This window comes from Phacochoerus africanus, chromosome 11 (assembly GCF_016906955.1).
Source record: "Phacochoerus africanus isolate WHEZ1 chromosome 11, ROS_Pafr_v1, whole genome shotgun sequence".
Taxonomy (NCBI): domain Eukaryota; kingdom Metazoa; phylum Chordata; class Mammalia; order Artiodactyla; family Suidae; genus Phacochoerus; species Phacochoerus africanus.
Window position 1 is genome coordinate 34049770 of NC_062554.1, and position 26108 is coordinate 34075877.

Below are 26108 nucleotides of genomic sequence, written 5' to 3' on the forward strand. Positions count from 1 at the left end.
CTGGCAACTACAGCTTCGATTTGATTCGACCCCTAGCCTGGGAGCCTCCATACGCTGTGGGTGTGGCCCTAAAGAGACCAAAAAAAAAAAAAAAAAAAGAAGCTATCATCAAGTTTACTCTAGATTTTAACCCCACTGAGTGTCTGTCCTAGACCAAAACTACTTGAAGAGTAGTAAGGAGTGCTCTTTTGGGGTAGGGGTCAAAGACCAAGGACGCTATCGGTAGATTGCGTCCAGAAAGCATGAGTAGGTGAGAAGTCCATTTAACCTCGTGAAGTCAGCTAAAAGGCTGGCCATGTGGTCAATGACCCCTTGAATAGGGAATTAAATGGCAATTGGATTAATGCCCTGCACTGACTGCCTTTGATTTTCAAGGACAGGGATTTTCCCTAACTGTTATATGCTGAGCCCAGGACACTGTGGGGGCTGAATAAAACTAATAATTAATGTGCATAGTTTACTGCTGTCTTCCCCCCTCCCCCCAGTTCCTTTGTAAAGACATGTCATAAGTTTAGCTATAATCAATCCGGATTTAAATTGAATGAACTCTGTCTTGGGAAAGGAACCGTTTTATTGCCGCTAAAGCCCTGAAAATAACTGCAAGCAAAGCAGAAAGGATTACATAAATGGATTAAGAAGTGCAGCAATCATCCATTACAAGTGTCACCTTGAGATAAATACTGATGCTGGCTGTGCATTACTGGGCTGTGGACAGGACTAATGCAGAGGGCCAAAGCTGCTGCTTGTGATGATGGAAATCACACATATTCTATCTAACACCTAGGAGCAAAGAGGTGCTATGAGCAGGAAAGGGCTGTGATGTGTGCAAGGCAGAGAGGGACAGGAAGGAAGTAACACTACTCTGTGAACCTGAATTTAGCCCTTGCTAGGCACTTGTCACATAGGACTACCTGTCATTGTTCTCCACCCTTTGGAGGTGGGTATTACTTACCCAAAGTGAATACTAAGAATGGCTCGAAGCCATTCTCCCTTTTTCTTCATGGTCTCTGCCACATCAGGCAGAATGGGGGGATGACAGGCTACCTTAGAGCCGAAGGAAGAAGATGAACCTCTCTGGTGCTGTACCAAGCTCTCCTGTACAGTCTTGTACTAGGTGGTAAATGGCTACACCCTTACCTCCAGGATATGCCCAAGCCAAGTTACAGCAAGCTTCCCTGTGGGAATTCAGCTCAACCCCAAAGCGGCCTCAACCAATTAGGATAAGGCATGCATACCTTACTCATCTTGGAACAAAACTGTTCACGTTGCATAACCGGTTCACTGACTAACACTGGTTACTTCCGTTTCCTACCTGCCATGAAGAGATGTACAATGCTGTCCATTTTAAGCATCAATTCGCTGATGTGACTAAGAACTGTGGCCCGGTGTGGCTGCTGTAGAATCTACCTGCCCTGCTTATCAGAGGATTGAAACCACCAAGGGACCCCATTTAGAACTAGAACTAAAAGGTTCTTCAGAGTAGATGCAAATAACTTCAAAGCATCATTGCAGACTTTCTGCAGGGGATGTGGAATTTCCAGTCAAAGGAGACTGATTAGGCAGTGCAGCAGAGCAGGGAGCCTAGCAGGGGACCAAATGGCAATTAAGGCTTCCAGTGCTCTGGTCTGAAGGGAGGCTCTGCTGTGAGTCTCCTGTGAGGGCAGCAGGCCGAGCAGTAGAAACCCAGGGAGAGGTGCTTTCCATTTCTGTTTTAGTCTCCAGAGCAGGACATCATAGAACAGCACAGATGTTCCATGCTGATAATTCAAAGGCCCATTAATATCATCTAATTTCCCTTATTTCACCCAGGTGTGCATAGTGCTATAATCCCTCTTTGGCTGTCCTTTTGAATTCGAGTCTTGCCTCCTCACGGACCTCTGGCATCAGTTACGTTTTTGGGGTTGTGTAGTGATAATTAGCTGGAAAGGCCAAGAAGCCTCTGCTATTGTCAAAGCCTTCCTCTAGACAGGGTAATCCAGTGGGGGCACTGCAGCCAATCCCAGAGCTTCCTTCGCTGTGATATGGGCTGGAATCTGAGCACTGGGTGGATATGTACTAGGTAGCCATTTACCACCTAGTATAACACTGTACCGGAGAGCTTGATACAGCACTGGAATCTGAGCACTGGGGGATATGTAAAGCAATGGTATATTGGTAAATGCATACTCTCATTCAGTTTCTTAATCTATGAAGGCTTAAGTGTGGGAGGAAGGACTGCCAGCCTGGTCTTTTGGATCCTAACTAACTATATTCCTAAGTACCAGGTAATGTGAAAAGTTCTTCACATTTATAATTGCATGAAGTCCACATAAATGCTGTGAATTACCTATTATTTATCAGCCTTACTTTTACCCTTGAGAAAACTGAGCCTCTGAGAGGGTAAGAAAAAAACTTGTCCACAGCCACACACCCCATCAGTGGTAGATCGAGAATCTGAATCCAGACTTTTTCATCAATGTTGCATTTCTGAGCCCCAGTCTGAAGATCTGAAGGAGGCTACGGAGAGCAGATTCTCCAAGCCCTGTTGGAGCTTTCCCACTAGAGGACTACTTGCTGTTAAATGACCTGGCTCTCTAGGCGTGTTGCTATGCACTGATTTGTCATTTTCAAGATGGTGCCAATTATATATACACATACATTCATCTATGGGCCTCTACTGAAATTGTACCAGAAAAGTACACGTGTTCTTAAAAATAAACCGGGCAACTGAACAAAGCCTACTTTCCTACTTTTTTTCTTTGGCATTGAGAAATACAGTGGATTTCGTGTTTTTTCACCTGAAGTGAGGGGACATTGTCAATTCACCAACTTCACTTTGTTCTCATTTCTCCTTGAACTCCCTGTTGCCCTCAGCTACCTGTAATCTTTGTATGAAAACCAATCAGAGGTTCATGTAAAGCGCAGGATGGGCTGAGAGCAATGATTTGTTTTCAGGGGAAACAAATGATAGAATCCAGAGACTCTTTCTATAGGACAGAGAAACCCTATATTATATTTCACATGCTTGGCAAATATAGCATAGGTGGCAATAGGATGCAGCTTATGATACAATTTTAAAAGCCTTTTATAAATCTATCATTTCAATTTTTTGTGCAAATACAAAAATTCACTGTGAAACAAAACAATATCCTCACACTGAATGTAGGAAAATCCTTTGTTTTTTTTCTCCTCACGCATGTGTAATTTGCTTCCCCCCCCCACCCCCTGCTTACTAGGAGGATGGTTTTCTTGAGTCAGTTTCTTCTGGGTGCCAATTTTACTGGTCAGCTTTCTCTGTGCTAGTCCATTGCCAATCTTCTTTTTTTTTTTTTTTTTTTTAGGGCTGCACCTGCAGCATATGGAAGTTTCCAGGCTAGGGGTTGAATTGGAGCTGCAGCTGCCAACTTACGCTACAGCTTGGGCAATGCTGGATCCTGAACCCACTGAGCCAGGCCAGGTATCAAACTTGCATCCTCATGGACACCATGTCAGGTTCTTAGCCTGCTCAGCCACAACGGGAACTCCCTTTCACCAATCTTTATTCTGTTATGTGTGTCACCAGCAGCCTTTTTTTCTCTTTCTCTTCCTGAAACTGCTAGTCTCCAATTCAACTTCCGCATATTCGTGGAGATAGCCAGTAGTCATTTTAAAACAACCAAATGAAGCCTTTACCGTGCTAAAATTCTTTATGAACTCTTCTAGCAGGCACTCCCCAGCAGCTTCAATATTAGTGCAGGTTTAGCACACAGTGCTATCGTGAGAAAAACTACTACTGGCAGTAGGGCCGTATCTTTTCTGACACCATGCTTTTGTCATGCTAGGTCACCTTCTCTAACACCTCAGTCCGTTATGTCATTTTAATCTTCTAAGTCAAAAGGCACATTCACTCTGCATGTCCTCTGACCCCTTCCCTATATGCTCACCACACGTTCTCTGCCTTCTATTATAGCACTTAACTTTGTAGACCTTGCTTTATCCTTTTCTTTATTTAGGTGTTTCTCTTCCACTAAACCATAAAGTTCTTGAAAGCAGAGTTAATCATTTTTTTTTATCTCTTTTTATCTCTCATCTCCTAGTGCTCTGCTGCCAGTGGAAGGACCAAATGCATGTCATTTAAGTCTACCACTCCTAAAACCATTTGGCTTTAATAATTAGAAGAAACATACTGCTGGGGAAAAAAAAGCAACGGCTATTTTTTGTAGTCTAAGCACATGTGCCATTTCAATGGATATTTGAAATAACAAATTAAATCCAATAAAAAAACAACTGAAGTCATAATGGCACTCCTAGATGAACCTTTCTGATTTTCTTTAAATATCTATCTTTTGTGATTCTGAATGGATACCCATAAATGTAAAGTCAAAATAAGAAAAAGTTTAGGCCATTTACAGATCTACTAAACAATCCAGATTTTCTTTGCAAGGAATAGGTTCTCAATAGCTACTATCTAAATGAATCAAGCCACTGATGGTTGTGGAGTTAGAATTGAAAAATGAGGGCTCCAGAACGAGCTCTATTGGGGATGAACTATGATGCTCAAAAAGTTGGTACCACAACTCATGGACTCTAGAAGCTGTCCCACATAAGATAAAAGATGGCATCAGGAAGGCTGGCTCTCCAATACTCTTCCCAAGGTGCTCAGGAATATATCTCTTGCCCAATGGGGGATAGTGCCACAATCTGTTACATAAAGTGCTGTAAACTTGACTTTGATATTACAACCCTAGATTGATGATGTTTTAGGTGGGGGTCTGAGGTAAGGGGAATATATAAATAATAGTTGTATTTTTATATCAAGCAACTAGGGACTCTCAGCCTTTTTCAAGGTTCATAAATTTCCCACAAGGATTCTGTTCATCTTTATGGACATTATAACCTCACTGTGATTTTCAGATTCCCTCTTCTATAAATTAGCACATAATTGTGAAAACTGTTTTGACATTTCAACCCCAATTTGCAAGTGCAAATAAGTCTGGAAAGAATAACTATTTTATAACATTTAATCAAGGACTATTAGGGTATCTTAAACTTAAAATCATGACTCTTATGACTTCATTTGCTGGTTTAACTTCTGAAAAATGGAAATGTTTACCACTTGTATTTATATAAATTAACCTAAATCACAGTAAAACGTTTCCAGTCACATAATTCCTAATTGTCAGGATTTAAAAACACTGTTAAGCAATGAGAGAATAGAAACTTATTGAGCACCTACTATGTGACTGGTACTCTGTGAGGTGTTTTCACAAACTCAAGTCTCATGGAATTCTCATAACAAACCTTATATTAGAGATTATTAGATTATTATTCCCATTTGATAGATGCAGAAACTGAGACACATCAGAGTTGAGTGTAGCCAACTATAGTCACTAGACACAGAGTAGGCATTTGACAAATATGTGCTGGACAATGAATGGATGAGTGCATGGATATCTGCAAGGCACTGGATGAGCTATGAAACCATCTGACACTGTCATAAGGCAATTCTCTGAACTGTAGGGGGATGCATGAAGTACATCTATGAAATAAAAAATAATAAAACAGGGTAGGAGATGAATAGAGTTAGGGGATCTTTAAATGTTTGTCTTTCTCTCATTTACTGGATGATAAGTCTCTGAACTTTGAGCACCACTGAGTGCCCCACAGCCTGGACTTTGCAGCCAGCAAACTCACGTTCATGTCATGACTCTTTACTTTGTGGCTGTCACTGAACCTTTCTGGATTTGTTCCTTTTATTAGATAAAATGGGAATAAAAGCACGCTCCTGCCAAGAAATTCATTACGCTTGAAAGAGTTAAGACTGTTTGAAGCAAGGTCCAATCCTAGGTCTCGGTAGGTAAGCCTCACATTAATGTTGAAATGAGTAAAACAGATCATGAAGTCAGGTTAAAAATCACTTAAATCCAGAAGCAGCTAAGATTCTATAATTGGCTATCACTAAGGAAAGGAAGGTCATGCCCACCTTGATGGAAATGTCAGAAAGCAATGATGATGTGTGTTCCGTTTAATTTCATGGGACATAGCACTTAGCACAGCCTTTTGCAAGTAAAGACACTTAATGAGCCAGACAGCTCAGCACCAACAGTTTCTGCTTAAGCATGTGCTCTAGGAAAGGGGTGCTGTCTCTTTAAGTCCATTAGGGCACTGAACGCAAGGATGCCATAGGGGTTCCCCAATGCTGCACAAGTGAAAATAGGTTACAGGAACCACAAGGTAAAACCACTCATCTTTAACAAGAGTAACTGTTGTGGAAAAGGCACATTTGTCCACCTAGACACTAAAAGTTACCTATGGTTTATCTGCTGCAAAATGGATTTTCCAATCAATTAGCATTTGAAACATATGCCTAATGGGAGGAATAACTGATGACAAGAGTGGGGTTAGGATATCCACAAAGATGGGTAACCACAACTAGGAGAAAAGCAGAGGCTGGCCTGCCACTAAAAGAAAAATAACAACCAAAAAGGTCTTCATCTCTGTGCTGAGATTTTCTTTAAAGGCTTTATGTGCGTGCCCTTGTATATGCATGCAACACAATAAATAACAATAATGCTTGCTGGCAAACTGAGTGAGTGGGGAATCTAGATACTTGCAAATCATATGAGTTATAAAGAGTAGTTAATGCCCCCCCCCAAAAAAGGCTTTTCAAAGGAAACATCCAAAAAGCAAATTGGTGCCAGAAAGTTCTGGGTACACTGTATCACAGAATAGCTTAGTACTTGGTAATTACTTTGTAAACTTTTAATGAGTGTACTGATAATACAGATACTTAGATATGACAATATCTGGATACTCTGTAGGAGGCTCTCCAAATTACTGATGCTTATCTTGGACCCTTAAATGGAAAAGCAGAGTCCACAGCAATACCTTGGTTCCATGCAGAAGTTTCTCTTCAAATAATAATAGTAGCTAGGATTTACTGAGGACCCACTAGGTGTTAGATACTCTGCTATTATTAATCCTAACACAAATTTGCAAAGTGGTTATAATTAGAGCTATTTTACCAAATGCAAAAGACAGAGGCTCAAAGGTCTGCATATAACTTCTCCAAGGCCACTATTCTTAAGGAATTGAGTTAGAATTTTATTACAAGTTTACTTGACTCCAAAGTCCATGTTCTTCCCACTCTTTTGTTTATTTCTATCACAAAATATGGTAAACAATTTTAATATTCATGAAGAAAGATTTTACTTGGTATACACCATATGGTTCAGGAAACTCAATGAAGCTAAACCTTAACATTAGAAATTAAAAAATAGAAAACATAAGAATTTTTTTAAAAATACACTTTTATGTAATATCCCCAGTACCTCTGTTTTTTTGATTTATAGATAGTTACAGAATATCTCAAGATTAATCTACCTAATTCATCATTAGTGTTAGCCAAGGACTTTTTACAAATTCTTACCTAGATATCAAATAGGCAGAGAGAGAAAGTTACAAACATTCAATTTATGGTGACTTTAGCTCATTTCTAAATTATGTTCATATCTTAATACACTCTGAAATTATTTTCTACATTCTAAATCATTTTTGAAAGCGCAAAACTTGTTTCTTCCTAATTAGTATGCAAGGGCATGGCAAAGAAGTAGCAATCGATAATTAATTTTAAAAATAAAAGATATTTGTATCTAAGAGAATCCAGAACCAGTTCAAACTTTGTGTGTGTGTGTGTGTGTTGGTGTGTTTAGGGCTGCACCTGTGGCATATGGAGGTTCCCAGGCTAGGGGCCCAATCGGAGCTGTAGCTGCCGGCCTACACCACAGCCACAGCAACGTGGGATCCGAACTCTGCCTGTGACCTACACCACAGCTCATAGCAATGCTGGATCCTTAACCCACTGAACGAGGCAAGGGATCAAACCTGTGTCTTCATGAATACTAGTTGGGTTCGTTAACTGCTGAGCCATGACGGGAACTCCACTATTTCAAACATTTTGATATGAAACATATTTATTTCATCTAATCCTCATCTTTTTATGGCAGTTATTTTCCTGTAAATGGTTTTTGATTAAAGAGTCAAGTGTTTTAGATCTTACAGCAGAATAATGTCATGTAAGAAATCACAAAATTGATATTAGATCCTGGGAAATGGGTTGGTAACTGTCCCAGATTTACAACATCTAACCATTTAGTTTGTGAAAATCATATATGTCAATCCTTGTCATTAGAAATCAATTTACTATCAATGCATTCACTCAATACTAAATTACTGATTTTTTAAAGAGGAGCGTATGTCAAATTTGGCCTGTGCATTAAAATGGCAACTCTTTGAGGAGCGTATGTCAAATTTGGCCTGTCCATTAAAATGGCAACTCTTTGAGGAAAAGCTTTATTGTAGCTTAAAAAATTAAGTTGGAGTACCCCAACAATTATATCCATATTTTAGTTACAACACAAATTGCAAAAACAGGTTTCCCTCTTGCTATTATGTGTTGGATTTTTCTCTAGCAAACACACCAGCATTCAGGACAGTCAAGCTCTCCTGGAATAAGTAAAAGAACATATTTCACTTCCATTGTTAATCTCCATAAATCACCTCTCAACTAATGCCCAGTCTAGCAGAGTTTAAGGCCAATTATTTCTCAACTTGAAGATGTCGGATTTCATGCTATATAGTTGCATGAAATATACCTTGTCCCTAAATTTAAAAGATTGTCTTCCAAAGGACTCATAGGATCGTTTCAGTTAAACTACAGTGGTCATGTGGTGATCCAGAGGGTAATCATATAGTTTATAGAACATCAATTACATTTTTTGCTAATTGTGTGAAAATTTGCCATGTCATTAGCATGTTCATCAGAAGTAAATGACTTTTTTTTAAACTTTTGGGGAGCTTTGAGGTTGAAATTATTGGCAAAAACTGGGTTTTGGAACTACAGTTATCTACAGATTTCAATTATCCATGCTACTCTTCTCCATTACCCCCTAAGAAACAGAAAGTTGGATTTATTAACTTGTTATATTACCCTCGGTCCAGAAGCTTTTAAAGGCAAGTTTGGGCTTATCTATTACTTATGAATTTGAAAAAAGTGGGCCTTATGCAGTAAAGGACTTCTGCCTTCGATACTTGGCAATATTATGTCTCTTTTCTCCCTAAACTTTTACTGTCCTCTTGCTTCCCATTTCCAAGTCACTTCTTAAGGAGAACTAAAAACTCACTGTCACCTAATCTCCCTTCAAATAAACAGAAGGAGCAAAGCATAAAGTTCAATTTTAAAATTTTACCTATTTTCTACCTTTATGGTCTTTACCCAGTGTGTTTGTGTTTTACCTTAGAATACATTACATAGAATGTAATGTAGAATACATTATCATAGAATATATATGATATATTCTGTGATATATATATTCACATTCAAAGGTCATCTTTCTTATGGCTACACCATGGCATATGGAAGTCCCCCAGCCAGGGACTGAATCTGAGCTGCAGCTGTGATCTATGCTGTAGCTGTGGCAATACTGGATCCTTAATCCACTGCAATGGGCCAGAGACTGAACCTGTGCCTCAGCAGTGACTGGAGCTGCTGCAGTCAGACTCTTAACCCACTGCACCACAGTGGGAACTCCTCTAGGGTCATCTTAGAATCTCGCTCTTTGGTATCTTTAGGGATCCTATAAAATTCACGTTTTATCTGACACCTAATGGTCCTTTATCACCTATAACAATTTCTCAATTTTCACTCTTTTATTCACGGTCCCCTTTCTTATATATTAGGATATAAACCATTAATTTGTAGTTTTAAGTTATGGAAGCTAAAAATAACAGCTGAAATACTAAACCTGACTTTCTTGGCATTTGTGATACATGCGCATGGTTTAGCTTCAGTGGAATGATAAACAATTAAATCAGAACATTTATACAAATGCAGAGACAGTGGTGACTTGCCAGTGCTAAACGAGAGAGTACAGAACTGCTTTAGGGCCTTTTTAAACAAGAGATTAAGAAACAGAACCTAAGCCAACACGGGAGAGAAATGTTTACTCTGTCACAGAAAAGTAGAATGCCGTCTTGAACGCTCTGGCAAGGTTATTTCGGTAACCAAAGGCATTCTTAATAAAGCTATACTCCTTACTCAATGGCATGGGTTTCTATAAAGTTTAGAAATATACTAGTACTGGATCATTAATGTCTTTAATTCCACAAATATTAATTGAATGTCTAAAATGTGTCAGACACTGTGCCAATTTGCTGGAGATATAGGATGAACAATCTCTAAAACAATGGCTCTCTACCCTGGCTGCCTCTAAGGATCGGTGTCAATGTAGCAGCATTGAAATAGCATCAATACCCCAGCCTTGCCCTTAGAGATTCTGAGTTAGTGTGACTAGAATAGGATCAGATGTGCATAGTTTTTTAAAGCTCCCCAGATGATTTAATATTCAGTCAGAGCTGAAACCCTTAGGTCCTAGGATCTCATAATCCCTTAGAGAAAATGCAAAGATACAATAACAATGCAGTAGTAGGACATTATAAATGCTGGGGCATCTTAAATGCTCCAAAATTTGTCTGAAGTGGTGGACCTCACATGGGGACATGGGGCAAGAAAGGCTTCAACAAGGAAGCTGTGCAAACACAGTTCAGAATTCTCAGTAGCCACCGCTTGCTAGTATTCCTTGCACAAGAACTATGTGCCAGGTGCTTTTTATGGCACTACTAACAAATCCCAGAAGTAGGTGTTATCATACAAATGTTGCCAGTGAGGAAACTGAGGCTCAGGGAAAATTAATGATTTGCTGAAAAATCACAAAAATTGTAAATGGCAGGGTTAGGATTTGAACCAAGACACCCTGCCTCCCATCCAACATAATTTCTAAAGAAAAATAAGGAATAGATTTACATGATTTTAAAATCTTAGTATTTAGAAATACATATGTCAAACAGCTGTAGTAGTTAAGATACTTGAAGACAGAGTCAGATTTTATCATTTCTTTGTCCAATACCATTTTTAATATTTTTTCCCCCATGGTTTTCAAAACACTGTGAATATTTTCCTTTCCTTCAAGTTGACCTAATAGAGATTCAAAGACAGCAATGCCTTACAGAAAAGCAATTTCTTCTTTGAGTTGAATATGATATGAGCTCTGGGGAAATTCGATTTGAGAGTTACACTGCTCTGCACATGGTATATCTCACTAACGTTGGGCCACTGGTGACTTCGTTGTCCCCACTTAGCTATGTACTTTAAGTATATAAGATTATGACCTAAGCCATAAGCAGCAGACCTAAGCAGGAGTTACTTAATTAGTCATCTTAGCCTACATGTTATAATAGGTTGTGCTTCCCAATACAAACCTTATCTACAAAAGGGCCCAGGTTCATGGTTTCTAAAAGTACCCATTACTACAAAACATAGAAAATAGGCTTCATTGTACGAAATACCTTTACATCTATGATGCAAGCCAGCCTTGCAATCTTTTAGAGAAAAATTTCATGATAAAAAATCTTATCAACCAAAACAAGAACCTAATAGACTGGAAATTATTGTTTTGTTCAGTAATAGGAAATTACACATTATTTCTCTATTAATTTGAGTAAAACATCCAAATAAACATTCACATCCTAAGATCATATCACTCAGATGTAGTCCTTATTTATGTTTTAAGAATTTAAATATTATTGTTTTAACTCTGCCCAAACATTCTTTTCGTCTCCCTTCCTTTGGCTTTCCTGAATCTTCAAATTGAATGTGTGCATTCACACATGTCCAAAATATCCCAGGTCTTCAGGACATTTATATCCTATGAACCACCAAGGGCACTGAGCACATAGTAGGGCTATGTGACAAGTTTTAGAACACATCGAATGGACAGAGGTGAAACCTTGCAGAGTTTTGACCACAGTTTTATTAGGAGCCTCTCCTGCCAACACTAACTGGGTCCTCATTTTTGTCTATCAGAGAGGTTCGGGAGTGTATTTCATACACTGCTATTGAAGGCAAAAGACCATCATCTGTATTTCCTCTCCTGTGCCATGCAGCTTTTGAAGAGTTATTTACTCCCTGGCTTTGGTTGTCGCCACTGTTTATGGCGGAACTGATAATGCCTTCATGCCAAGAAGCCTAAAGTTGATCCAAATGATTTTATAAGGTCTTTTCTAGCTCCAGACTATGACTGGTCTTTGACTGTGATCAAACCTTCCTTAGTCTCATACAAACAACACTGTTTGGGTGAAACACAGAACATTATTTGAAGGAGCTGTGAAAAATATATTTGATAATGGAAAAACATCAGATTTACTGAATTAAATATACTGCATTGCAAATCCTTACTTACTGTTATGAATACTTTTATCTGCTTATGAAGAACCTCCAAGGCTCTGTTTCTTACCTTTTGACTTCCTGTCATGATATGACCTGCCTCGATAATGAGGGGTGTCCAGATACAGATTCTCAAGATCTTCTTGCCATGATTCTGGATTGAAGTGCTTGAGAAGCTCTTCCACAGTATCAAATTCTGAAATTGTTTTATCCAGAGCATCCGCAATGAGAGTGGGGTCCGTTACTGATGGAGAGTGATAGGATACCCCCTAAGAGTGACATACAGCTCAGTGTACTCAGAAAAAAGTCCATTGCTATGAAATACAAGAGTCACACAACTATATGGAAGCAACATAAACAGACTTCTGATTATAAGACATCATGCTTATAAACATCATGTTAAGCCACTATGCCATAGTCTTGCCATATTCCTAAATAGGAACAATTAACTGGTAAATCATAGTCATTCACTTTTTTGCAAATCAAAAAACAGACAGATCATAATATTTCCAGGACCTCTGAATTGTAATCATTAAAAACAGATAAAAATAGAAATATCAAAATAAGTCATCCAATGTCTCGGTTCAAGGTCCCAAATCATCCATGTCTATATCATCAAAAAATGGTGAGCATGTAAATTCTGAACTCTTTCCATGAAATCCATTTCATATTCCCATGTTTAGCCTCAATATCTCCTCTTTATAGCTTACCTAGCACCACAGATGTTCTTTGAGTAGTGTTTGAATTAGACACATCTTGACAAAATGTGGCACTTTAACCAGTTATTGTCAACAGGATAATTAGCCATGAAACTGGCTTTCTTGACTTAAGAGTGGAAGATTCACATGGGTGTGTGTGTGTGTGTGTGTGTGCGTGTTTATGTGTGCATTTTAAGTGCTGCAGCTTGCTAGGGATCCCAGTTGCCATTAAATCATTCTCAGGAATACTCTTTAAATGAAGAATGCAACATCATTGAAAATCTGGAAGGGATTATGTATTCTACCATGGACTATATCCCCACATAAGTTTCCAAGCATTTACTTCACTAACCCTTGTACAATCTAGAGGTAAATGAGCCATGAGTCAAACATCTCTGTAAAAATTCATGGCCCGTTAACAAGGAAATAGAAAGCACATTGTCTCAAATGATTTTGAAATGTCTTTAAAGAAACCACCAAACAAATCAGATCCCTCAAGGGTGAACATCTCACAACACTACAGGAAAAACAGAAATTAACAAAAACTTGCATTCTGAAACTTAGCTGCGTTCCTATTGAGAAATACAATGCATATGCATCATACAGTCCCAGGCAGCAAAGCCTATGCTGATATTCTCACTCTCAAGTAATGCTTTCTCTTTTTAACCAGCACCCAAAGGTCTCCAAAGGATCACCTGCTCTTAGAGGAAGAGTTCCTCTTTAGAAAAACTAAGAGGTTTTATAAACTCATAACCTACCATGGTATCATTTAGGAGGTTTCAAATATGCAAATATATGCGGTAGGGGAAAGGGAGTAGGGGGAAGATAGGGTTTAAGGAGTAGAGTGTGTGACATGAGAGAGACTGGTGAGGATATCAGGCCAGCTCTTTAATCTAGGAGGTGTTTGTGTGTGCGTCTGTGCATGTGTATGTGTGTGTGTGTGTGTGTGTGTGTAGAGCTGATAGAAGCTAAACTCTTACGGAAGCACATCACTTCTGTCTTTCATATCCCTCTTGGCATCATATGCTAACGGTGGCTAAATTTATGATTTAGCACCCAAATTCCAAATTCCCACTCAGCTTTGCATTGTCTGGATCTAGAGTCCACCTGGCTCATATTCACTCAATGATTTACAGTTAGCCTTCTATCACAATAATGTGGGTCTAAGATTCAAAAATATCAACATGAGCGGGCCACAGTTAGGTGCATGGCAGCATCTAAAGGCTTTGCAATTAAAATTCTTCTTTTTGAAACAAAAGCAGCAATGCCATTCAAACACAAGTGAAAGCTTCTTACAGTGGCTCTGGGACCCTCCTGGCAAGCAGTTTCCTGGGGTTGGTCCTAACAGAACCCAGGGTGTCGTGTGTATCCAGATATCGTTATAAGAGAAAGCTGTGCAGGGGCTCTTAATCCCTGAGGGGAAGGAAAATCTAATCTCTTCTATTTGTTGGAAAAGCGAATCCAACCACAGGTAAAATGCAAAAGGGTCCTAGTGTGTGAGCTTTACTGCTCTTTTGAAGCTTTGACTTCAAACACTAATGAAGGTTCAGAAAATATGAGTGACTAGCTGAGTGAGTGACTAATCAACCCACCAGAACGTTTTTGTTTTGAGGCAATTATTTAAAAAGTATTTCTGAGAGAAATAGGAGTTTGAGCGTACTTCTTTCAATTGCACCATAAATTTGATCTTATCAATTTTTCTGCGTTTTTTTGTGCTTTTTAGGGCTGCACAGATGGCATATGAAAACGCCTGAGCGAGGGGTCAAATCAGAGCTGCAGCTGCTGGCCTACACCACAGCCACAGCAACATGGGATCTGAGCCTCATCTGTGACCTATACCACAGCTCACAGCAACACCAGATCCTTAACCCACTGAGCGAGGCCAAGCATCTAACCCACAGCCTCATGGATACTAGTTGGGTTCATCACCGCTGAGCCACAATAAGAACTCCCAATAAAAATCAATTTTATAGCTAAGTGTATTATTTTAAAATGATGACGATTTGTAAAAAAATGTTCTAGAATCTATAAATCAGTTTCAACAAAAACAAAGACTGGTTTATAAAGAAGGAAATGGAAGCTCCAAGGGCCCTTGCTCATATTCTAGAAGGTTCTTGAAAATCTAATGCTGAGAAAATAAGCGAGGTCTCCTTGGCCTTCCTGGAGGACCCAGCAGAACCCAGACTTGGTACTCAACCCAGAAGAGTTTCCAGTGGATATGGATCAAGCGCTGAGCTTCTGCAGATGTGCTGAATGGACAGGACAACTGTCTTTAAGAGGACCTGGATTATCCTAAATGAGTGAAGGGTCCTTTAAGTTTGTAATTTCTGCCCTTGAGGCAGGAATGATTAGATAGCCCATATTGTACTTGAAAGCCAGAGGATCCTTTGACAGAGTACAGCACACTAGGTCCTAATGGCAAAAACTGCCATTGGCCTCTTGCTTGAATTGTCAGTCTCAAACTGCTAACTGCCCAAGCCCCCTGCCTACCCTTCCAGCTCCCCAGGATCACCTGCCTTATTTTAATTTTCATCTGCCTGATAATGATTGCCTACATTCAGCTAGTTCAGAGCGTGAATTCTTGATTTTCAGAAACTAATAAAACACTCTTAATATCACCATTAGGGACCTCACTGATCTCATTCAGATCATTTGCTAGTCCAGCAGCCACACCAGATAAATTAAATAGCCATGAGTCCATAGCTGAAGAAATCCTAGCCTCTAAGGGAATTTTTTAAAAATCCCCCTGAGAACAAAAAACAGAATATCACTTCTGGAAAAAAGGAAATCAACCCTGACTCAGCTACAGTAACCCACTTTAGAACCATGGACAAGCTTTCTTCATGCTCTTAATCTTTTAATGAACAACTGAATTCATTATCTTGCAGTTTATTGCTACATAAGTGTTACTTGCAGGATTGGTGAAAACAAAGTCTGCTCTTTCTGTACAAAGGAGATAAGTAGACAGAATACTGAGAAATGACTAAATTTGGAAGAAAAAAATGGGGTTCAAACCATTTTACAATTTCAGGGTAAATTATGTTTTATTTCCAAGCCAAACAGAATACAAGCCTGGCTTGCACTTAAGTTATCTTACCATAAACATTGGGATTTTTCATGTCTGAAAAGATCCTTGAAAATGCAAAGGTTAACAGCTTCCCCTGGAATATTAAAAAAAAAAAACTATTTCAAAATTCCCCACTTGAGTCTGGGCCCTGGAGCAGTTTCATACATTTGATATGTCTGGACAGTCCTTTAGTTGGAACATTCTGCTTTGCAACTGATAAATACTTAAGTCACTGTCTGTCCCAGGTTCCTATGATGGATGTTAACATTTCCTGGAAGCCTTTCTGAAAGAGAAGGAAAAGGGGTGTCTGACATAGCCCACTATAACGTAAATGAAATGGAAGAACACATGCTTGAGATCTGGCTGTGGGTCAAGCCCCAGATCCTTCATGCAGCTGAAGTCATTCCAGGGTTGACCTCAGCTACTACTCCAGCAGCTGTTTTCACAGGGAACAGAAGAGAAATTACTTACTGAGATAGAGCTTGTGACGGACTCCCAATTGGTTTCTGAGGCTGCTGCAGGTTGGAAATCTTCCTAGAAGGCAAAGAAACAGCCATGTGAGTCAGGCAAACCTCTGTTCGATTCATTACATGCACAGTTTCACCTCAGCCATCTGAATCTTCTTCTTCCAACTAAGTGACAACAGGAATATGAGCTACATTCCTACTGAACAGGTCACCGTCTGTCTTAAGCACCTCTCCTCAAGAATCCCTGTCATTCAAGACGTGGACAACTGCATTTACATTTACTTATAAGCACTGGTGAAATGAAACGCTGCACAGACAGTTCAAATTGTAACTCAGGCATCCACTGACCATGTGACCTCAGGAAATCTATTTAATCTCTCCAATCCTTCTCTCCCTCTTTTGCAAATGGCTCGTATGAGATACTTAGATTATAGGGTTGTTTTGAGAATTGAACATATTATATAATTGCTACTAGCACTTATTAGAGCCCTTAATAAACAGTAACAATTATTATTATCAGTATTAATGTTTATTTGGTTTGAACTATGTTCTGCATCATGTTTCAATCCTGCCTACCGAGCAAGTATGTAATATCAGTGATCTTTTCAAAGGTAAATTAACAGACAAAGCGCTATTCCTATCAAGAAATGTCAGGAAGAATGTCAGGGGGAAGAAAATGACTGTGGGAGTGACAAAGTACTACTCAATTGAGGAGAGAAAGAGCAGACCTGAGAAAGTCAGTTATGTCAGTGAAGCCTTAAGGATTTGTGACAGCAATGGACCTCAGAGGAAGAAACTTCTCTTATAAGGCAAAGGACTTTCCTATTTGTCTGTGACTTTCATGTTAATTACACTATCACCAGTAAGTTTTAAAAATATAATGGAAAGGAAAGCTGATTCTGTAATTTTTACAAGTCCCAGATAGTTTCTTTTCTTTTCTTTTTTTTTTTTTTGTTTAGTTTTTGTTTTTTGTTTGTTTGTTTGTTTGCAATTTCTTGGTCCACTCCCGCGGCATATGGAAGTTCCCAGGCTAGGGGTCGAATCGGAGCTGTAGCCACTGGCCTACACCACAGCCACAGCAATGTGGAATCCGAGCCTCGTCTGTAACCTACACCACAGCTCACGGCAACGCCAGATCCTTAACCCACTGAGCAAGGCCAGGGATCGAACCCGCAACCTCATGGTTCCTAGTCGGATTCGTTAACCACTGAGCCACGCCGGGAACTCCCATTTTTTGTTTTTTTGTTTTTTTCCCCAGATAGTTTGACACTGCTAAAATAAATCACTTTGGTTAATTTCTTCCAGCCTGACCAGGGAGTGTGAGGTATTTTCAGATGATGCTGAGAAAAATTCAGTCACTCAAATTTGACAGCTTATTCACCCAACTATACTTCTCTGAATAAGAGCTAAGTATCAGGTCTAAATTTCTTAATGTTTTGAGGAGCTGGAAGTATATTTGTTATTTGTTCATGATGAGACTGATTTATGTACAAATGTCTACATTGAATATCTTTTCAGTTCTTTACCAGAGGGAATGGAGGCAAAGGTGGAGTTCAAAGAATGAACATCTATTAAAAACCGACTGGACATCATTACTCTAATCTCAACTTCAGGGAAGACAGAAAAGAAATTAAAAAAAAATGTGGTCTCTACTGCCTGCAAAACAGGATACACATGAAAAGGACACTGAATTCTCATGGCACAAGAATATGTGCAAACAAATGAAGGCTGGCATTTATATGAGTCATCATAAACTGGTCAACAGGTGAAACCAAGCAAGAAAGCCAATGGCTTCTCCATGTCTTGAAGAGCTTACAGTGGGAGAACATATTCCAGGTAAGATAATGACAAGAGCAATTCTCAGATCACAGAATTTTCAGTTTTACTCATTCATTATATATTTGTTAATCATCTTCCATGACACATTCTAAGCTAAGGGTAGGATCACCAGGAAATAAGAAACTATCATTGCCTTCAAGGAGTTCAAAATGTAGATATATAAATATACAGGTGAATAAGCTCAGGCATGCTGTGATATTAAGTAGGATACTATGGGCAGTAGAAAATTCTACCTGCAGAGGAGGTAGGCTTGGAAAAATTTTGCATAAGGTGCCTCTTGAGTTGAGTCTTGTAGATTCAGATAGGAAGATGAGTAAGTAGATGCTTATTTGCAAGAAAGGTAGAGCAGAATATTCAGTCAAAGGTAGAGTAGAAGATTCAGTCTCCAGAGAGAGAGCTCCAGAGAATGTGAGGAAAATATACAGAAAAAGGAACAAGTTGCTGGGGAAAGTTAATGAATCACGTTGGACAGCAGGCCTTTGAGGTGCCTATGCAATATTCAGGTAGAGATGGTCAGGAAGCCATTTGCTATATGAGAATGGACCTCATGAAAGAGTCTTCAACTTAAGATATAAATTTGAGAATCATCAGCATAAAAATGGCTGACATATACGACTGTGTAATTGACTAAGCAAGTAATGGATTATGTTGACCACATGTGAAAATCAGAAGAGACACAATCTTAAAAACTTGGGAACTGGAAATAATTTTTAGGATTATCTTGCCCAATCTCTTCATTTTAATTATTAGAAAACCAATGCTCATAGAGATAAATGGGATGCTCTGTATCACATAACCATCTTCTGGCAGAGCTTTGACTTTCAGAACTCATTCCCCAAGTACAAATAGTGTGGTGATCTTTCACATCATTACACCCAGCTCAGATAATTGTATGTCCGGAGGAAAAATGATGGAACAGAGTCCAAAAAGGGAGTTAATTAAAAAAAAAAAAAAAAAAGGCAGGAAAGACATAAAAGCAGACGGTGGTGGAACGTTTTTTGTAAATTCTGTAAGTAGTGTAAGATAAGGGTCCAATTTCATTCTTTTGCATTTAAATGTCTTCCCAGCACCATTTATTGAAAACATTATCTTCTTCACTATTTGGGCTACAGGATTCAAGTCACAAATTTTAATAGGTCCAAATGATAAAGGATTTCATTAAGTCCTAGGTAAAAATAAAAGTTCGCTATTACTTATAAATGATATTTAAAATAAAAGGTAATGATAGTCCTTATAAAAATAAAATTCAGAACTTCCAAACTTTAGCCCTGAAAGGAGAATCTTGGCTTGGGGAGGAGCACAGCAATTTTACTTATTAAATTTATCCTCAATATGATCATTCTCATCTCTTTCCCCATAACCTCCTAAGGCCGAGATACTGGCACGTTTTCCAATTGCCTGCTAATTTTTTCAATGCTTCTACTCCTTTCTACTAGAATCCAAATTCCATATGACAGCTGGAATTATCTTTTCTCCCCAGCTTTATTAAGAAATAATTGACATAAAACATTGTGCAAGGTTAAGGTATATAATGTGATAATTTGGTTTTATATATATATATATATATATATATATAGCTAATATTTATTACCATCATAAGGCAACACATTCATCACTCCAGAGTTACTTGAGTCTCTGTGTGTGTGGCGAGAACACTTGAGATGGATTCTTTTAGCAACTTTTAGGTATGTAATACTGCAGTCAAGTCGCCATTATGTATATTAGAACTTATTCATCTCATAACTAGAAATTTGTACCAACATCTCACCATTTCCCCCACACTTCTGCCCTTAACAACCACCATTCTACTCTCTATTTCTATATAAATTTCACTTTTTAAAAAAAGATTCCATACATAAGTGAATCACACAATTACTGCTTTTTTTTTCTGTTGACTACTTATTTCACTCAGCATAATGTCCTCAAGGTCCATCCACGTTATCACAAATGAAGGATTTCCTTCCTTATCATAGTTGAATAGAATTCTATCACACACACACATACATGTAATATAAAATATATATAACATAGGCAATATAGATATTATACACATATATATGTATCACATTTTCTTTATCCATTCATCCATAAATGGACACTTAAGTTGTTCCCATGTCTTTGCCTTTGTGAATAATGTAATGAATGTGGGGATGCAGATATTGCTTCAATATAGTGACTTCATTTCCTTGGGATATTTATCCAGGAGTGAGATAGCTGGATCATACGGTAGTTCTATTTTTAATATTTTAGAAACCTCCATACTGCTTTCCATAGAGGCTGCACTACTTTATATTCCCACCAAAATATTGTATTAGGGTTCCTTTTTTTCCACATTCTCAGCATTTGTCGTCTCTTGTATTTTTGATAATAGCCATCCTAACAGTGTGGGGTGATACTTCATTGTGGTTTTGATATGCATTTCCCTGATGATTACTGATGGTAAGCATCTTTTCATGTACCTGTTGATCATTTCTATGCCTTCGGGAAAATGTTTATTTAGGTCCTCTGCCCACTTTTAAATCAGGTCATTACTATTTTTTGCTATAGATTTGTATGAATTCTTTTTTTTTTTATAAAGAAAACCCCTTTTATTTATTTATTTATTTATTTATTTTTGCTATTTCTTGGGCCGCTCCCGTGGCATATGGAGATTCCCAGGCTAGGGGTTGAATCGGAGCTGTAGCCACCAGCCTATGCCACAGCCACAGCAACGCAGGATCTGAGCCGCGTCTGCAACCCACACCACAGCTCACGACAACGCCAGATCATTAACCCACTGAGCAAGGGCAGGGACCGAACCTGCAACCTCATGGTTCCTAGTCAGATTCGTTAACCACTGCGCCACGATGGGAACTCCAGATTTGTATGAATTTTTTACATATTTTTCACATAAAGTTCTTAGCAGATATGTAGTTTGCAAATATTTTCTCCCATTCCGTAGGCTACCTGTTTATTCTGTTGATTGTTTCTTTTGTTTTGCAGAAGGTTTTTAGTTTGATATAGTCTGACTGCTTATTTTTGCATTTATTGCCTTTGATTTTGGTGTCATATCCAAAAAAAAAATCACTGCTAAGACCAATGTCAAGGAGCTTTTTCCCTAGAAATTTTATGGTTTCAAATCCTACATTTAAGTCTTTGATCTATTTCAAGTTAGTTTTTGTAAGTAGTGTAAGGTAATGGCCAAATTTCATTCTTCTGTATTTGAATATCTAGTTTCCCCCAAATCATTTATTAGAAAGACTACTTTTCTCTGTTGAGTAGTCTTGGTTCTGTTGTCAAATATTAGTTGACCTATATGTATGGATTTATTTCTTGGTTCTTTTTTTTTTTTTTGGTCTTTTTGCTATTTCTTTGGGCCGCTTCTGCGGCATATGGAGGTTCCCAGGCTAGGGGTCGAATTGGAGCTGTAGCCACTGGCCTATGCCAGAGCCGCAGCAACACAGGATCCGAGCCGCGTCTGCAACCTACACCACAGCTCACGGTAACGCCAGATCATTAACCCACTGAGCAAGGGCAGGGACCGAACCTGCAACCTCATGGTTCCTAGTCAGATTCGTTAACCACTGCGCCACGATGGGAACTCCAGATTTGTATGAATTTTTTACATATTTTTCACATAAAGTTCTTAGCAGATATGTAGTTTGCAAATATTTTCTCCCATTCCGTAGGCTACCTGTTTATTCTGTTGATTGTTTCTTTTGTTTTGCAGAAGGTTTTTAGTTTGATATAGTCTGACTGCTTATTTTTGCATTTATTGCCTTTGATTTTGGTGTCATATCCAAAAAAAAAATCACTGCTAAGACCAATGTCAAGGAGCTTTTTCCCTAGAAATTTTATGGTTTCAAATCCTACATTTAAGTCTTTGATCTATTTCAAGTTAGTTTTTGTAAGTAGTGTAAGGTAATGGCCAAATTTCATTCTTCTGTATTTGAATATCTAGTTTCCCCCAAATCATTTATTAGAAAGACTACTTTTCTCTGTTGAGTAGTCTTGGTTCTGTTGTCAAATATTAGTTGACCTATATGTATGGATTTATTTCTTGGTTCTTTTTTTTTTTTTTGGTCTTTTTGCTATTTCTTTGGGCCGCTTCTGCGGCATATGGAGGTTCCCAGGCTAGGGGTCGAATTGGAGCTGTAGCCCCCGGCCTACGCCAGAGCCACAGCAACGCAGGATCCGAGCCGCATCTGCAACCTACACCACAGCTCACGGTAACGCCGGATCGTTAACCCACCACTGAGCAAGGGCAGGGACCGAACCCACAACCTCATGGTTCCTAGTCGGATTTGTTAACCACTGCACCACGACGGGAACTCCTATTTCTTGGTTCTTGATTCTATTTCATTGGTAATATTTTTTTTTTTCTATACATCAACTCACCTCTGTTGTCTTCTTTGAGCTTAAGACACTCAAATAGCTTTCTTGATTTTTTTTTTTTTTGGCTGTGCCCACAGTATCCGTAAATTCTTGGCCAGGGACTGAACCCATGCCACAGTGGTAACAATGGCAGATCCTTAACACGCTGAGCTACCAGGGAACTCCTCAAATACCTTTCCACTGTACTCAGGATCTGGTTTTATAAGAGCTGACCACTGCTTTCCTCACTGCCTGGTGTCCTTCTTGGATTTGATGCCCTCCATTTCTCACTCACCCCAACTTTCTCACTACACTTGCTTGCTTACAGTCTTTCAAATAATATTCCAAGCTTCTCCCCTCAGGTCTAAACCTGTTACTGGCTGGGATGCCCTTTCTCCAAATCTTCTGTGACTGGCTCCTCACCATTTAGTTCTCTGTTCAAGTATCAAATATTTAGAGAACCTTCTTTGAACACTCTATTTAAAATACTCCCACTCTTGGTCACTCCATTTAACCTGCTTAATTTTCTTTGCAGCATTTACGATGATCCGAAATTATTTTATATTTGTTTTATTGTTAATCTGTCTCTTCCCCAACTAGAAAGCATGCTTTAGAAGGGCAGGGACCTTGTTTCTTACCCTCCACTCTGTCCCAAGTTCCTAGCTAGTTTTGGTACACACTCTAATGTAACCCTGCAGGAACTTATGGGGCCCTCCCGGGGCAGGCCCTTCCCCCATATCCTCTGCTTTAGCTCCTCTCTGCAGTCTAACATGTATCTTATTGGAGGTTTACAGGAACACTGTGACCTGACCTCTGTGGGCAGCTACAAGAGCAAAGGACATCTCTGCACCAAGAAGTTTGCCACAACCAGCCAGGGTCCTCCTTCACCCTGTCTTTACAAAGGCTTTGCAATTTTGCTTCAGGGAGTCTGAGATATTTTTGGGTCATGAGTCATGCTATCCTTGCATGGCCTTGCGATAAACCTTTCTCTGCTCCAAACTCAGACATTTTGGCTTGTTTGGCCTCACTGTGTGTGGAGCCATGTGGACTTGCCCTAACACTAAATTCTCTGGTTTTCAGTGCACTTTCAGGAAAGATGTTCAGCTGCTACCAACCCCACCCCGCTCTCCCAGTGCAAGAAAAGCAATATAGATGGTCTCCAATTTAAGATGGTTTGACTTTATGATGCTGCGAAAGTGATATGCATTCAGTAAAAAACTGCACTTTAAATTTTGAACTTTGATCTTATCCCAGGCTAACAATATGTGGTATACTTTCTCCCAGTCAGCCATGAGATCACGAGGGTAAACACTGATACACCACAACCATTCTATGCCCATAGAGCCACTGTGTTTTTCACTTTCAGTGCAGTAATGAATAAAATACATGATATTCAACACTTTAACATAAAATAGGCTTTGTGTTAGATGATTTTGCCCAACCACAGGCTAATGTAAGTGTTCGGGGCATGTTTCCGGTAGGCTAGGCTAAGCCACGATTTTGGCAGATGTGGTATATTTTTGACTTACGATAGTTTCAACTTACAGTGTGACCTAACCTTATCATAAGTTGAGAAAGATCTGTGGTTTATAGCCAGAGTCCTTTCTGGGCAGTTGGCGCCCATTGACATACTGTTTGTTAACACACTTTTAATATCATCCTGGGAAGACTGCTGGTTTTTTCAAGCTTCAGGCTAATAAGAGACAAACTCCTTTTTTTACGGGTGCTCCTGGTAGAGTGGAGGCCTTAGCATTACTCCAAGAAATGATGAAAGAGAACAGTGAACCACCATTTAAAATGTATCAAAACAGTCTAAGTTTACAAAAACACATTTATGTTTGTTATAGCAAACCCAGATTAAGTGCTTTAAAAGCTATGTCCCATTCTTCTGAGAAGAGATAACCATCTGATGGCTCCAAGAGGTCAGTACCAATTCAGAGGTGGATTTCCTTAACTCATGCTCCTGAAATGCAGGATGTGCCAGCCTAGAAGAAAGGAGCTGATATTTGGGCTACTTTGTTTCCTCAGTACCCACTGGTGCTGTGGGTACCTTACTGAGGTCATCCAGGGGTCCAATGCCTTCCCTAGGAGTTGAGCAAACTGAAGCTCAAAGAGTCAAATGAACTGCCCATCATCTCTAAACTAATTATTACTGGAGTCAGGACTAGAACCCAATAAGCTATTGTGTATCTCTTAGTCACATGCTCTTTCTAATCTACCAAATAATGATATGTATCATTCTATAATTATAGGCATCTTAATTCTGCAATGCCTTAATCTAATAATAATTGATTTATAGCATTATAAATTATACTAACTTACTCTCAGCTATGTCTTCACATTGAAATAGTTCATAATTATATTTTGGCAGTGAAACTCATCATTTGGCATTTTGAAATGAAAGTCCCTCATTCTCTGCCTTTTGCTATCTGGAGTAGTTTTGAAAACATAGCTATGATTCCCAGATCTTCACTTTTTAAACAGCTTAGTATGCATAGTTTGGTTTGTATGAGAAAAGTGTTATAGACTAGAAAGTTGCAGAGGCACGTAAAAATAAAAATCTTAGAGTATGGCATAAAAATACAGATAAATACTTATATAACTGTGGTATGGAAGAGATATTTGCAAGCATGAATGCTAAAGCCAGAAATCATAAAAATTGATAGACATAAATCATTGTATAAATTTAAAAAAGTACCAAAAACAGAATTGAAAGCATAATGACAAGCTAGGAAACATACTGGTAACAAATACAACAGGTAAACAGTTAACATCCTTAAAATAAAATAAATTCTTATGAATCAAAAGGTTAAAAAAAGTATGTTCCTTATAAAACAATAAAACATTTTGCTAGAAAAATGTACAGATTCTCTGATTGAATCAGGACTGAAACAACAATGGGAAATAAAAAAGAATTGGGGGCGGGGTAGGATGGGTGTAGCACGTGATCATTTACCCTGAAGTCTTATACCTTTATATTATTAGATTGAATGGTGTCACCCATGTATTCCCTGGGAGATAATAAAAGCCTTCTTATTATAGACATGGTTTTCACCAATTACTAAATAGAGAATTGTTCAAAAATGGAACAATAAAGAATTGTTCTAGCATGATCATATTAGGCTCCACCTAAAACAAGGCCAATGCAACAGGAACTTTTGATGTTTTTAAAAACAGACACAGAAATATGCAATTTTTTATAAAAGCCATAGGAATAGGAAATCAGCTCAGGGTCAGACAGGCATTAGTCTGGCTCTGAGGACAGTTTATCCACAGGCTGAAAGCAAATATAGCTGGGATAAAATAGCATTATAGGTAATGAATATTTTCAGTAATAATCTCTTCTATTTAAAAATACAATATGAATGAGAATTTCCATTTTCAGAAGGGATATCTCCAGATAACCCTTACTTGCCATCAGTCACCTTGAGGCCATCCCAGAGAGC

The 26108-nt window shown here is 38.7% G+C and overlaps 1 protein-coding gene across 2 annotated transcripts in view; it reads right to left on the reverse strand.

The window, feature by feature from the left end:
• PDGFD (platelet derived growth factor D) overlaps positions 1-26108 on the reverse strand; it is a 235228-nt gene that overhangs the window by 13366 nt on the left and 195754 nt on the right. For both annotated transcript variants that reach the window (XM_047752044.1, XM_047752043.1), the window contains exons 4-5: positions 16475-16537; positions 12309-12507 (exon numbers count right to left, since the gene is read on the reverse strand). In XM_047752044.1, coding sequence (XP_047608000.1) covers positions 12309-12507; positions 16475-16537 — 262 coding nt within the window. The remainder of the gene's footprint in view (positions 1-12308; positions 12508-16474; positions 16538-26108) is intronic.